The 13,229-nt window shown below is 51.8% G+C and overlaps 1 protein-coding gene across 3 annotated transcripts in view; it reads right to left on the bottom strand.

Annotated features, from left to right (window-relative positions):
- The window catches only part of GRK5 (G protein-coupled receptor kinase 5), a 215,344-nt gene that overhangs the window by 32,729 nt on the left and 169,386 nt on the right, over window positions 1-13,229 (bottom strand). The window contains exon 1 of one of the 3 annotated variants that reach the window (XM_082644469.1): window positions 860-4,133. The exons of the other annotated variants lie outside the window; for them this stretch is intronic. Within the exon in view, the coding sequence (XP_082500595.1) occupies window positions 860-862 (3 nt within the window). The 5' untranslated portion in view covers window positions 863-4,133. Of the gene's footprint in view, window positions 1-859; window positions 4,134-13,229 lie in introns of those variants that run through there. 3 annotated transcript variants of the gene reach the window in all.

Below are 13,229 nucleotides of genomic sequence, written 5' to 3'. Positions count from 1 at the left end.
GCTGCAGGAAGCTCTGCACACGGGGCTGCCAAGGCCTGGCCGCGGGCAGGGGCAGGGGTGGGAATCGGCCTCCAGCAGGATCCAGGGCCAGAGGCATCGTGGGACCCTGGGAGAGGGGCTGGCTGATAGTCACTGGCCCCTCCATGTGAGTTTTCCTACAAATTCATACTTCTGTTGCTCCCTGGAACGATGCCATAGGTGGGGCTTGTTCCAAGGTCACAAATGTAGATGCTGAGCCTTCGAGAGCTCTTTGAGGGGCAGGAATGTTGTTCATTCCTGTCTCATCAGAACTGAGTGCAGCGCTTGGTGAGCAGCTAGTACTCCGTACATGCCCCTAATAGACACAATAATTAGTAAACAGAGGACCTGAGATTCAAATCCAGGCCTGCCCGGCTCCAAAATCTGTAATCTCTCTACTCTGCTTGGCTGATATGAACTTACAATGTGCCCTGCATGTAGCATGGTGCATGTAGCAGGTGCTCAATATATTTGTTGAACAAATGTGTGTGCACATGCCTGTTCATAGCAGAAGTACCTTCATGAGGTCATCTGGTCTACCCCCTGCCTTTGGGACATCTGGGCCAATCAGTTCTTCGGGATTTTCTTAGTTACAACTAGTTGGAGTGCTTGTCTGAGGCAGAAACTGTGGGCTGGAGGCTTGGGGGTGGCTGGGGGAGGACCTGGAGCTGCCTTGGGTAAAGCGTCCTGGTGCCAGGGGTTCCTGAGCCCACGTACAGCCGTGTCTCTCTCATGGTTTCATTTAATCGTATCCCCCACCCCTCCAATACATTCCTCCTTTGTTTGAGCAACTGTGAGTTAAGTATCTGCCACTTGATGCCAAGAATCCAGACAAATTCACCATCTGTAAACTCAGGAGTTGGGCCAGGTGGTGAGGAGGACCTTCTAAAGGCTTCCCCTCCACTCGCTTTTCTCTCCCCCGGCTCAAGTTGGCTGGTTCCGAGTTCTGTAAACTAACTCAGCCCAGCCCGCTGGACTCTAGGAACAGGAACTGGGTGCAGAAAGCAGGACAGGCAGGAGGTGGGCAGAGGAGGGTGCTCATTCCAACCCCAAATCCTGGCTTGAAATTAAACCTGCTTGTACAATCACAACCGGCAGACACAGGAGAGCGTTTACTGAACGGCAGCTTTGGACGGCATTTCCTCACTCCAGGGTTGATTTAAGGTCTGGCTGACAGGAAGAAAAAGAGCCATTCTTCCACCTTTTAATCAAAACCTTCAGTGCCATGTGGAAAAGCCACGGCCACGCAGCCTGGGTCCATCTGGAGTAGCTCGTCTTCCACATCAGCCAGGCAGCAGGCACAATCCACGAGCCCCAGACAAGAACAGAAACAGAGGAAAAAGCAGCGTTTTGTTATCTTGGTCACTGGGGAAAAGTCAATCAGCCAAGCCAAGCGCTCACGAGCAAAGGGGCTCTGGCTGCTGCTACGCTGGGCCTGATGTCTGTGTCCTGCAGCTCTCGGCCCAAACACCAACTCCTCCCTGGGTGTCCACGTGGTCAGCAAGGCTGCTGGACTGCATGGCCTGAGCACAGTGCCAGACGCAGCCCCCTTGGGCAGAGACACATGCTGGACAGGCAGCTGGTTGCTGGAGGTCCTTGGGGTAGAAGCTGGGAAAACGACAAGTCTCATGGCACCTCTCTCAAGCTCTAAGGAAATGTGGTGCTCACCGCTGGCCATCAGGTGGGCAGGGTCTCCAATCAGAAGCAATTCACCCTGAAGCAGAGGAAGCTGAAGCTTTGGGGCCCTTTCCTTGCAGTCCTAGGAGCTACAGAGTTTTCTAGGTGAGAGAGGAAGCATTTCTGCATAAGCACTTCCGGTAAATTGAGATCTCAGGTGAAAAGGACCAATCTCCAAGGCTCCAGGCATTGGTTGTGGTTTCTTTTCTCATTCTCAGGAAACACTTTTGTACCTAATGTTCTGTTTGTTCTTTTTTTTTTTTTTTTGCGGTACGTGGGCCTCTCACTGTCGTGGCCTCTCCCGTTGCGGAGCACAGGCTCCAGACGCGCAGGCTTAGCGGCCATGGCTCACGGGCCCAGCCGCTCCGTGGCATGTGGGATCCTCCTGGATCGGGGCACGAACCCGTGTCCCCTGCATCGGCAGGCGGACTCTCAACCACTGTGCCACCAGGGAAGCCCCTGTTCGTTCTTCTTAAAGAGCATACTTCTCATGCTACTTAAGCTTCAGCCCCTACAAAACCTGGATCTTCCCTTGTCTCTGACAGACAGCACTCGGTCTTGAAGGGGCCTTCTCTAGGGGGTCATCCAGGGGTCCACCTCCTGCCCGAATGCCACTCTGCACCTTTATCTTTTAGTGATGAACAGCCAAAGACCCAGAGTCCAAGGGGCTCCCAGGGCTCTCTGGGGCTTCTCATCGTAGGAGAAGGTGAGGAAGGCCATTGCCCTGACACTGTGCTGGGAAGCAGCCCGGTGTCCTACGTAAGGCCCATGGTTCCATTATGACACAGACACACACGGCCACCCTAATGATCTCCTTAAGTCTTTGGGCAACGATCTCTTACACCAATTCGGGGGTGACCCTGGGGATAGCGGGTTACTCTGCCAGTCCAGGAAGACACCACACAGCACAGAGCTGCCTTTGTGAGCAGACCCAGAGGTGGCGCCACTGCTGTGACCAGTCGGAAAGCAAGGAGCCCGCTGCTTCTCCTGCTGGGGTCCGAGCTGATTCAGTCTGTCAGCTACAACAGGGTCCCTGAGTGTCCACTCTGTGCCCAGGTCATGAGCTCTGACCCAATGACCCCATAAACTGACTCACTTGGCCAATGGCAGGAGTTCAAGGCTGGTGGGGACTGAGGGTGGCGGAGTGTGGAGCAGCCTTTCAGCCCCTAGAAGGGCGAGCTCTGAGAGGTGGCATCATGGCTGAGGTGAGGTCTGATCAAGGCTCAGAGGACGAAGGCCGTTTGGCTAGGCCATGAGGAGGACCCTCCAGGCATCTGTACCCTGGGAAGACCAGGGCTCTGAAAGAATCAACTTTATCCTATGGCAAAATCGACACTTGTCTGGACAAATTTAAGATGGCAGAGAGCAGGTTCACAGAGACCATCAACTGCGCGAGGGGCCACGGGGCCAGGCAGTGTTCTGAGCAAGCCTGCTCTGCAGGGGGTTCCAGCCCTTTCCGAGGGTGCCCCTGCTGACTGGGCCACCCCAGGTCACAAGGTATCACATTCCCTGGGTCAGCAAAGTGGAGAAGCACAGCCCTTGAGACATAGCCACGACCCTCCAAGAAGGGAAAAGCAGATAGGGACTGAAAGGGTCTTGTCCCTTACTTCCTTTGCTGTTCAAGTGGCTTCGCAGAAATCAGGATGAAGGACTTTTAGGGGTCAGGAAGTGAGAGAGAACATTTTTAAACACTAGCAGAATTTAGCCAGAGGCCCTGAGAGCTGGGCAACTTGAATGAGAAAGAAAGGAAAACATACAAGTGGCCCTGACCCAGACCATGACTTTTTACGTCAAAAGCAAAAACGGATAATTAACAAAACGAAATCTGCCTGGACATGGAGTGAGAGGCCAGCCGGGCTCTGTCAACTTGATAATCTCCGGTCAAGACCTGTGGGCCCAGAGTGTGCGATGGGAGAAGACTCGCTGTTTACACAGGCGGTCCTGGCTCTCAGGACCCAGAGAAGCGGGGTTTTTCCTGGCAAGCGGTTTGAATTCGGCCAGCTCTGCTCTGGGTCAGGGCGGCCACGTGCAGGTAATTCACGGGTAGAACTTGGGTCCTAACGGGCTGAGGTGCAGAACGCTCACGGCCGGGAGTGTCTCTCATTCCTCGTGCATGAGAGGTGAGGGCACAGCAAGCTGACTCTCCACCTTCCAGAACACCCTCCCGGTCCACAGCCTCCAGACTGGCTTCAATTTGAAGCTGTGTTGGAAATACCTTGGCCCGGGAAGATTTTTCTCCAGTCAAGATTTCATTCCATGCGGCTTGGGAATGAAGGAGGGGCAGGAATCTCCTAAGATCCAGGGAATTCGACTGAAACCCCCATGATGTCATTTCTCTGCCCAAGGCCCACGGTCAGGGAGGGCCTGTCAGGCCACACGATTCGGCCGAGCACAGGCACCGCAGAGACCAGCGTCGCTGCCTACCCAGGGCAAGGCTGAGGGGAGGTTGTCCTCAGGAAGCCTGTGGCTGGTTTCTCTGTCTCCAGACACGCTAAAAAGAGGAATTCTGGTCAGGAAACACTACACACACACACACACACAGGAATGGGGGTCAGAGGTAGCGCCGGCTCCACGGGCATCGAAGGAACATCCAACTTTCCGACCTGGAAGGTCACAAGAAAGGAAGAGGGACCCCGATGCGCATGCTCCGGCCTGCTCTGAGGAGCCCCGGCTGGCAGGGCAGCCTCAAGGATGCAAGAGGAGCCCAAAGACATCAGGCAAAGGGGATGTGTTTTCCAGGAAAGGTTGGGGGAGAGAAATAAATGTATCTATTTGAAGGACAATTACACGGTCTTTAAAAATGTTGTGCAGGGAGATTGTGACATGAGAAAAAGCTAATGACACAGAGCAAAGGTTCGGAGCCAGAAGGTGGACCTGGCGCAGGAGGGACCAGCCAGTGTGCACGTCCTCCAATCCACCTGCCCTCCCGGACTTGCTCCTTCGTGCAGCAGCCGGGAAGCTGATTTGGGGGCATTTTGTCTTTGGTTAACCTCTGAGAAGACGACACAGTGGAAGAGAAAGATCCCAGGTTCTAGAGTCAGACAGACCGGGGTTACATCTCATCATCACCTTTCTTCGGTTGTTGTTCGTTTTCTTTTATTGTGGTAAAATAGACATAACAGAAAAATGGCCATTTTAACCACTTGTAAGCGGATGATTCCACAGCATTAATTACATTCATAATGTCGACTATCACCACCATCTTTTCCATCATCCCAAACAGAAACTCTATACCCATTAAGCAATAACTCCCCATCCCTCCCTCCAACAAGTCCCTGGTAAGCTCTAATTTACTTTCTGTCTCAATGAATTTGCCTACTCTAGACCTTTCATATAAGTGGAATCACACAATACATGGCCTTTTATGTCTGGCTTCTTTCACTTAGCATAATGTTTTCAAGATTCATTCACACACACGCCGTAGCATGTGTCAAGACTTATTCCTATTTATGGCTGAATAATATTCCACGGTGTGGTTACACCACATTTTGCTTATCCTTTCATCCGTCAATGGACACTTGAGTTGTTTCTACTGTTCAGCTATTGTGAATAATGCTGCTATGGATATGTGCATACAAGTATCTGTGTCAGTCCCTGTTTTCAATTCTCCCAGCTTTCACTCTTAATAGCTAAAGGTCTTTACCCAAGGTAGAACAGGGACAAATGTGTCTACAACAAATGAACGTCATGAAGACAGGATGCGATAAAGATGTAAAGCACACAGCATACAGTAGGTGCTAAAATAATGTCACTTTGCCCCACCTCCTCCTTTAACACCCACCCCCTCCTTTAACACCCACCCTTAGTAAAGGAGAGTGAGAGGGTTAGATTCAGTGATGCCCCTCAAGGGCATCTCCATTTAAAAAGTGTGGATACTTAAATGGTAGAACTTTCAGCACCAGCAGCCTTCTCTGCTTTGTTGGCACACTACAAATGTCTCAGCATTTAGACAAATACTGACGCAAAGAATAAGACTCTCAGGGGAATTCAGGCCCAGTTGCAGGCCAACCAGGGTGGGAGGTGGTAAATGAAGTCAGGAAGCATTCCTTTTCGTGCCTTTGCACCATACTTGCAGCACAGGGGTGTGGAAAGCCCAGTGAGGCATGTTCCATTCTCCTCCTCCAGCTGTATGACCCTTCAGGGGTCCAGCTCCTCTTTTTTTTTTTTTTTTTTTTTACGGTACGCGGGCCTCTCACTGTTGTGGTCTCTCCCGTTGCGGAGCACAGGCTCCGGACGCGCAGGCTCAGCGGCCAGGGCTCATGGGCCCAGCCGCTCTGCGGCATGTGGGATCTTCCTGGACTGGGGCACGAACCCGCATCCCCTGCATCGGCAGGCGGACTCTCAACCACTGCGCCACCAGGGAAGCCCTCCAGCTCCTCTTTGAGCCTCAGTTCCCTCATCTAGGAAATGAGGAGTTTGGCTTAGCCCAGTAGTTTTCAAACTGGGTTCCAAGGAGCCACAAGTGTTCTTCTAAAAGCCAGGGCCCAGGACAGGGAAGGGAGCAAAAGGGGGCCCTGCCCTAAGCTAGTCAACCACAGCAGATCCGCGTGTCTTTGCATCTGGAAATCTACAGCTAAAACTGCATGCAAAGCCTTGGACCGGGCGGCCCCTGAGATCCCCTGGGTGCTGTAGCCTACTCTAGGTGGTGTCCTCTTTCCCCTTGGGATGAACTAGAGGAACAGCCCCTGAGGATGGGCTATGGAGTCATCTCCCAACGTACCAGGATTGCTGGCTCAAGCAGCAGGGGCACTCCGTGGGGAGCCATGCAGTGCTGGGTGCTGGGGAAAACCTGAAATGACCCACGAGCCCTGCTGCTCTCCAAACGGCACTGGTTTGCCAGTCTCCAAAGGACTGGTCATTAACAGTCCTTCAATCAAGAAGAGATGTGAGTGGAGCTCAAGGCAGGGAGCCAGGTTAGGTTATCTTAGGAGAGCAGGATGGGGAAGGGTCAGGAGCACAGACTCCGAAGTCTCAGCTTCCTCCATCCCAGCTGTGTGACCTTGAGCAAGTTACTTAACCTCTCTGTGTCTTCACCTCCTCATCTTTAAAATGGAGACAATAATCTATGGGGTAGATATGAGGATTAAGTGAGTTATTTAAAGCCCTGAGAACAGTGTTTGGCACACAGTAAGAGCTGTTCCCAGGAAGTTCCTTTCTCAAGTTTTCTTTTCAACCCTCTTCCAGCCTTGAGACTTCTTGCAGTGCTGTGGCAGGAAGTGGGAAAACCTGGGGTGCATGCCCCACAGGTCCTTCCAGCTGGACCCTTCCAGCCAGACCCTGCCCAGGAGGGGTTCAAGCAAAGGTGGATTCTGAGCTCACCAGATTCACTGACAACAGGATGGAGATGCCGTTCGGGCTGCAGGGAGGCAGACAAGAGCCAGGTGATCTTGGCAGAGATGAACAGCTGGCTCTGGGGCCAGAAGCAGGGAGCTCAAACCCCTGGAGGGCAGGCCAGGCACATGGAAGGGAGGCATTTACCCGAGCCACCCGTATTCCATGGCCTTGGGTCCCTGGAGACCAAGTGTTGGTTAGATGGTTAGATGGATGCTAAGCTAGCTCCTCAAGGCCCCAGATCCCAGGAAGGGAGATCCAGGAGCGAGCCCCAGTCCTAGTGCCCTTTGCTTTAGGTCATGCTGTCTCTTCCAACAACAAGCCAGCATTTCTAAAATGCATCACAGCTGGGAAGTGGACAGCCCAGCATTTTCTAAAGATGATGAAGTGGTCTTAGCCTCGAGGTACAGGGACACAATTAAATAATACTGAACCACTCAGTGAAAAAAGTATTCCCTTTTCAATTTTCTTTCAAGTCTCCCATCCTCAAGAAGAAAGTCTCAGTGTGATGCTACCTACCATCTTGCTAACCTGTCTCTAATACTCGCCACTTGCCCTTCAGAAACAAAGAGGAAGGAGGCTCCGAGCGTTAGGTAAGCAAAAGAGTACCCAGCTAGGATAACTTTTCCAGTTATCTTTATGTACAGCAAATCAATACTGGCTTTCCAGGTAATTCCTGATAACAAAGTTTCCTTTTGAAACTCATTTATTTCAAGTTAAAAGATGAGTTGATTTAAAGAAGAATGAGCCCATTTGAGCACCACTGTTATCATCCCCATACTCAGATGGGGAAACTGAGGCTCCAAACATGCCCCACTGGAAAGTGGCAGAACTGGGTTCCATGTGCCCCTGAAGACAAAGATTGAAGCCTCTGACTGCCCCAGAGGCCGAGGAACTGTCCCCTTTCGAGAAGGCAGCTGTTTGGTCTAGCTCAGATCCTATGCTACTGCCTGGGTGGGGTAGGGGGAGGCGCCAATGAAGTGAGGCTGTGACCGGGGGCCAGAGAAAGAGGAACTTGGAATAATTATTATTTCCTTTCATTCAAGCTCCTTACTTTTTGAAAAGTAGATGTTTTCCGGAGAGCCAAACAAGCACTAGGAATAGATTTCTTTTGTGCAGAAACTCAGGCTGATGGGTAGTTTCCCCCTTAACAAGAACAAACTTCCCTGCCTTAGCCTACCATTGTTTTCAGAAACAAAGAGGCCCGCATCTCTGGAGGGCCCAGAGAGCACCGTCCTGCCAGTGGCCCTCCTGAGAGAAATACCCTCCAAGAGCTGCCTGCTCTGGGGCATTCCCAGGATCCCACAGAGGACGCCAAGCGGGTTCACGTCAGAAGCCTGTCCCAACCCACCCGCCCACCTCATTGTCGGAAGAAGCCCACGCAGGCCCTTTCAACAGGACCCTCTGCCAGGTCTGAGCTTCTGCCTGGCATCCACTCACACTTCCTAGCAAAACCACATTGAAACTGGGTGCCACCTGCCAGGTCTTAGTGATTGGAGTAGAGACCTGGCACAGTTGCTGATGGGCAATTAAAATGAACAGAGCAGGATGTCCTGCCAAAGCAGGACATTAAGAAGCTCCCTTAAAGCCCTGCCTCCGCTATTCTAAGCCAGCCTCTTCCCTTCCCAAACCTCAGGTGCCTGATCTATAAAACAGACGCACTAATACCCATCTTGGGGAGTTGCTAGGAAGATCTAAGAGCAGGTCACTGCAGTGCTAGACGCAGACGGCCTAAAGAATACGGCCATGTCAGCCAGGAGAAGGTGTGGAATACTGGTGAAGGGCCAGACCTGGCCCTGCTCTTTACAGCAGGCGATGGGGCTTTGGTTTTGCAGAGGAAGAGAGATTTATGGGCCTAATGTTTCTCCATATACATACACCCTGTTCCTCAAAAAACTGAGGCCTTCTTACAGGGACAGATAAGACAACATGAAAACAAGTCATTTAAAAGCAAGTAACAAGGGCTTCCCTGGTGGCGCAGTGGTTGAGAGTCCGCCTGCCGATGCAGGGGACACGGGTTCATGCCCCGTTCCGGGAAGATCCCACATGCTGCGGAGCGGCTGGGCCCGTGAGCCATGGCCGCTGAGCCTGCGCGTCCGGAGCCTGTGCTCCGCAACGGGAGAGGCCACAACAGTGAGAGGCCTGTGTACCGCAAAAAAAAAAAAAAAAAAAAAAAGCAAGTAACAAAAATGAATCCGAATGTCATCAAAATGAAGTTTCAAAGGACACCATCAAGAAAGTAAAAAGACAACCCACAGACTGAGAGAAAGTATCTGCAAATCACATATCTGATAAAGGACTTGTACCTAGAACATATAAAGAACGCTTAGGGGCTTCCCTAGTGGCGCAGTGGATAAGAATCTGCCCGCCAACGCAGGGGACACGGGTTCGATCCCTGGTCCGGGAAGATCCCACATGACGCAGAGCAACTAAGCCCGTGAGCCACAACTACTGAGCCTGAGCTCTAGAGCCCGCGAGCCATAACTACTGAAGCTCCTACGCCTAGAGCCCGTGCTCTGTAACAAGAGAAGCCACTGCAATGAGAAGCCCGCGCACTGCAACGAAGAGTAGCCCCCCGCTCGCCGCAACTAGAGAACGCCCACGCGCAGCAACAAAGACCCAACACAGCCAAAAAAAAAAAAAAAAAAGAACCCTTAGGATTCAACGTTAATGAGATAAACGACCCAATTTAAAAATGGGCAAAGGATTTGAATAGACTTTTCTCCAAAGATGATGTACAAATGGCCAATAAGCACATGAAAAGGTGCTCAACATCATTAGTCATTAGGGAAATGCAAATCAAAACCACAATGAGATACCACTTCACACCCACCAGGATGAAAAAAGAAGACGGAATATGCCAAGCATTGGAGAGGATGTGGAGAGATTGGAACCTTCATACACTGCTGGTGGGAATGTCAAATGGTGCCGCCACTTTGAAAAAAGCCTGGCCATTCCTCAACTGATTAAATATCAAGTTACCATGTGACCCAGCAATTCCACTCCTAAGTATATACCCAAGAGAAATTTAAAAATATGCCCATGCAAAAACTTGTGCATGGATGTTCATTGCAGCATTATTCATAATAGCCCCAAAGCAGAAACATCCAAGTGTCTATCAATTGATGAGAAGTAAATAAAATGTGGTTTATCCATTAAAATGGAGTATTATCCAGCCATAAAAAGGAATGAAATACTGATACCTGCTACAACATGGATGAACCTTGAAAACATGCTAAGTGAAAGAAGTCAGTCACAAAAGTCCACATACTGTATGATTCTACTTATATGAAATGCCCAGAACAGGCAAATCCATAGAGACAGAAAGTAGATTAGCAGTTGCCTGGGGTGGGAAGAAAAGGAAATAGGGAGTAATGGTGATGAGTACGGGGTTTCTACTCAGGGAGATAAAATGTCCTGGAATCAGATAGTGGCGATAGTTGCACAATTCTGTGACTATTTTAAAAACCATTGAACTGTGGACTTTAAAAGAGTAAATTTTATGATATGTGAATTATATCTCCATAAGCTAATATTTTATTTTCTTAAAACTTTATTTTTTAAATTTGTTGACTGCATTGGGTCTTAGTTGCGGTGCACGGGCTCTTCGTCACAGTGCTCGCACTTCTCTCTAGCTGTGGTGCGTGGGCTTAGCTGCCCCACGGTATGTGGGATCTTAGTTCCCCGACCAGGGATCGAACTGGCGTCCCCTGCATTGCAAGATGGATTCTCAACCACTGGACCACCAGGGAAGTCCCCATGAGCGAGTATTTTAAAAATGATGTCTATAGTGATAAATGATATATAATACTGTTTTCAGGATCATCCATTATTATTAGTATAATTAGGAATATTTCCTGGTCCATCTCCAGCTCAGAGCAATCCTGCACCTGAATACCTGCCACCTGTATCACCTCTGATCTGTAGGTACCTGGGAAGTGAGCTGCCCAGATCTCTACAGAGCCCAGCACACATGTCTGATTCGACCAGCTTCTGGGCAGCTTCTCTGAGCTGTCTCACCAGCACTAGAAATTAGCCTGCCAAACAGAAAATGTTTTCAGCTTGGGGGTTGGGGAAACGTAGGCAGGAAGCAATTTTCCATATGCTCCCCTGAATCCCCCAGCCTTCCTTGCTGGTCGGTGGACTGAGAGAGAAAGTGATGTGTCACATCGGGACCAAGGCAGTTAAAGCTCATGAGCATCTTTCACTCCTCTCTTTCCCTTTGGTGGTGGAGACACCAAAGCAGCCAGGACTCCTGATCTTCATCCAGAAGAGACCCAGGCAGAGCATGCATGAGAAAGAAAGAAATTTCTGGTGTGTGAAGCCCCTGAGATTTGGGGTTTGTTTGTTGTGGCAGCTAGCATTAAATCATCCTGACCAATGCATTCCCGTTGGCCAGTCTCTCTGGCCAGCCCTCTGAGGCTGAGGACCCTGCGGACCCCTCCTTGGCCTCTCACAACTCCACAGCTGGAGTTCATGTCTGAATGATTTCCTCATTCAACGTCCTGAATTTGAAAACACAGACTAGGAAGGGGGAAAGTCAGATGAGAGCCCCCGCTTAGGGAGAGTCTTATTCGTACCAGCTCCTGGGCTCTGTCCTGCTGGTATTTATGACCCTCGCCCACTGGACAGAGGAGCAGCCTGAGGTTCCGGGAGGTGAAGTAACTTTCCCAAGGCCACTCAGCTAAAAGAGGCCAAGCCTGGCTTCCAACCCAGGTCTATCAGGTCCTAAAACTCACGTCCTCACAGCATTCCGCTGCCTTTGTGTCAGATCTCAACAGCTTTCAGCCCATCCCAAAGCCCACCCCGGGCTGCTGTCCTCTAACTGCCCCCAGAGCAAGGCCGGCCGTGTACGGGCAACTGATGCAGGATTCTGGGCAGCATCCAAAGAGAGGACTTGGCCTCTGAGATGGATGCCTTCAAGCCAGGGTTTGGAGAGCATCATCGCACGGGGAGCGAGAAGCCGGCTCCGGGCATGAGCTTTGACTTTGAGCAGGGATTTTCAGCCCGACTCTCAGCAAACACACTCTGTCAGACACTGGGGGACACAGGCCAGCCAAGTGTCAGCTCGCCAGAAAGAGACTTGAGGCAGGAGAGGGAAGGGGCCCATAGAGGGAAGATTCCCAGGGCCCCTCATTGTCTCATTCAAACTAACGCACAATGAATGAGAGCCATGTGTCCAACACTGTGCACGGGGCAGGGGACACAGAGAACAGATGCCATCATATGTGCCCAGTGAGCTACTAACCTGGCCACCTACACAACGGCCCTCACCCTGGGTACCCTGCCTTTCCTGGGGGCCCCCGCACCCATTCAGTGACTTGAGATGGAAACCAGAGAGTCACTGGGGATTCCTCTTGTTCCCTTTCCTCATGCCCCACACCTGCCACCCCGCAAGAGCTCCTTCCCCCAACATTTCCCAAGGCCCTTGTGTCTTCCCACCTCCCGTCCCCCACCCCTCCTGCTCCAGCTGCAGCAGCAGCTCCCGGGATGGCCTCCTGCCTCCAGCCCTCCCCCTCCCCTTTCTCCTCTGCGTTGGGGGAGAGACCATCCTAAACTGCAAATGGCATTCAGAGCCCTAGGGGCTCCCCACCATGGTTTTCCAGCTCCTGCCACCCAGAGGGCCCCTGTAACACTGACCTCTCCCCCGCACACACACCCTTTCCCACCTCTGCACCAAGGCCTCTCACCCTCAGTGCTCCTGACATTTGGGGCCAGATAACTCCTCGTGGTGGGAGCCATCCTGTGCATCGCAGGATGCTCAGCTGTACCCCTGCCCATGTGCGTTAGATGCCAGGAGCACATACCCCCAGTTGTGTCCATCAAAATTATCCCCAGACACTGCCAATGTCCCTGGGGCGGGGCGCGGGGGAGGGCAAAACGTCCCCGGGTGAGAGCCCCTGCTCTAGACCTTGGCGCATGAAAGGCCCTTCTCCTGTCCTTTCATTCGCACCTGGCTTCCCCTCATCATCACATTGAAATTCGATTCAGCTGCATCCACTCCCAGAAGGCTCCCTGGGCGAGGCCGGTCTAGGACAGCCTCCGCAGACCTTCCCACCCTCACACCTCCCTGTGCACCGTCCGCCACTGCTCCCATCCCACTGCATTCCACCGATCTGTTGACGCGCTGTCACCCCCTCTGGAAGGCGGGTTCCTCAGGGGCCACCTTCTCCGGGGCGTGGAAGCACTGACCCCACGGACCT

Source organism: Mesoplodon mirus, assembly GCF_964341445.2.
Source record: "Mesoplodon mirus genome assembly, chromosome: 2".
Classification (NCBI taxonomy): Eukaryota; Metazoa; Chordata; class Mammalia; order Artiodactyla; family Ziphiidae; genus Mesoplodon; species Mesoplodon mirus.
Note: the sequence above shows the minus strand (reverse complement) of the source record. Positions and strands in the feature narration are given on the sequence as shown.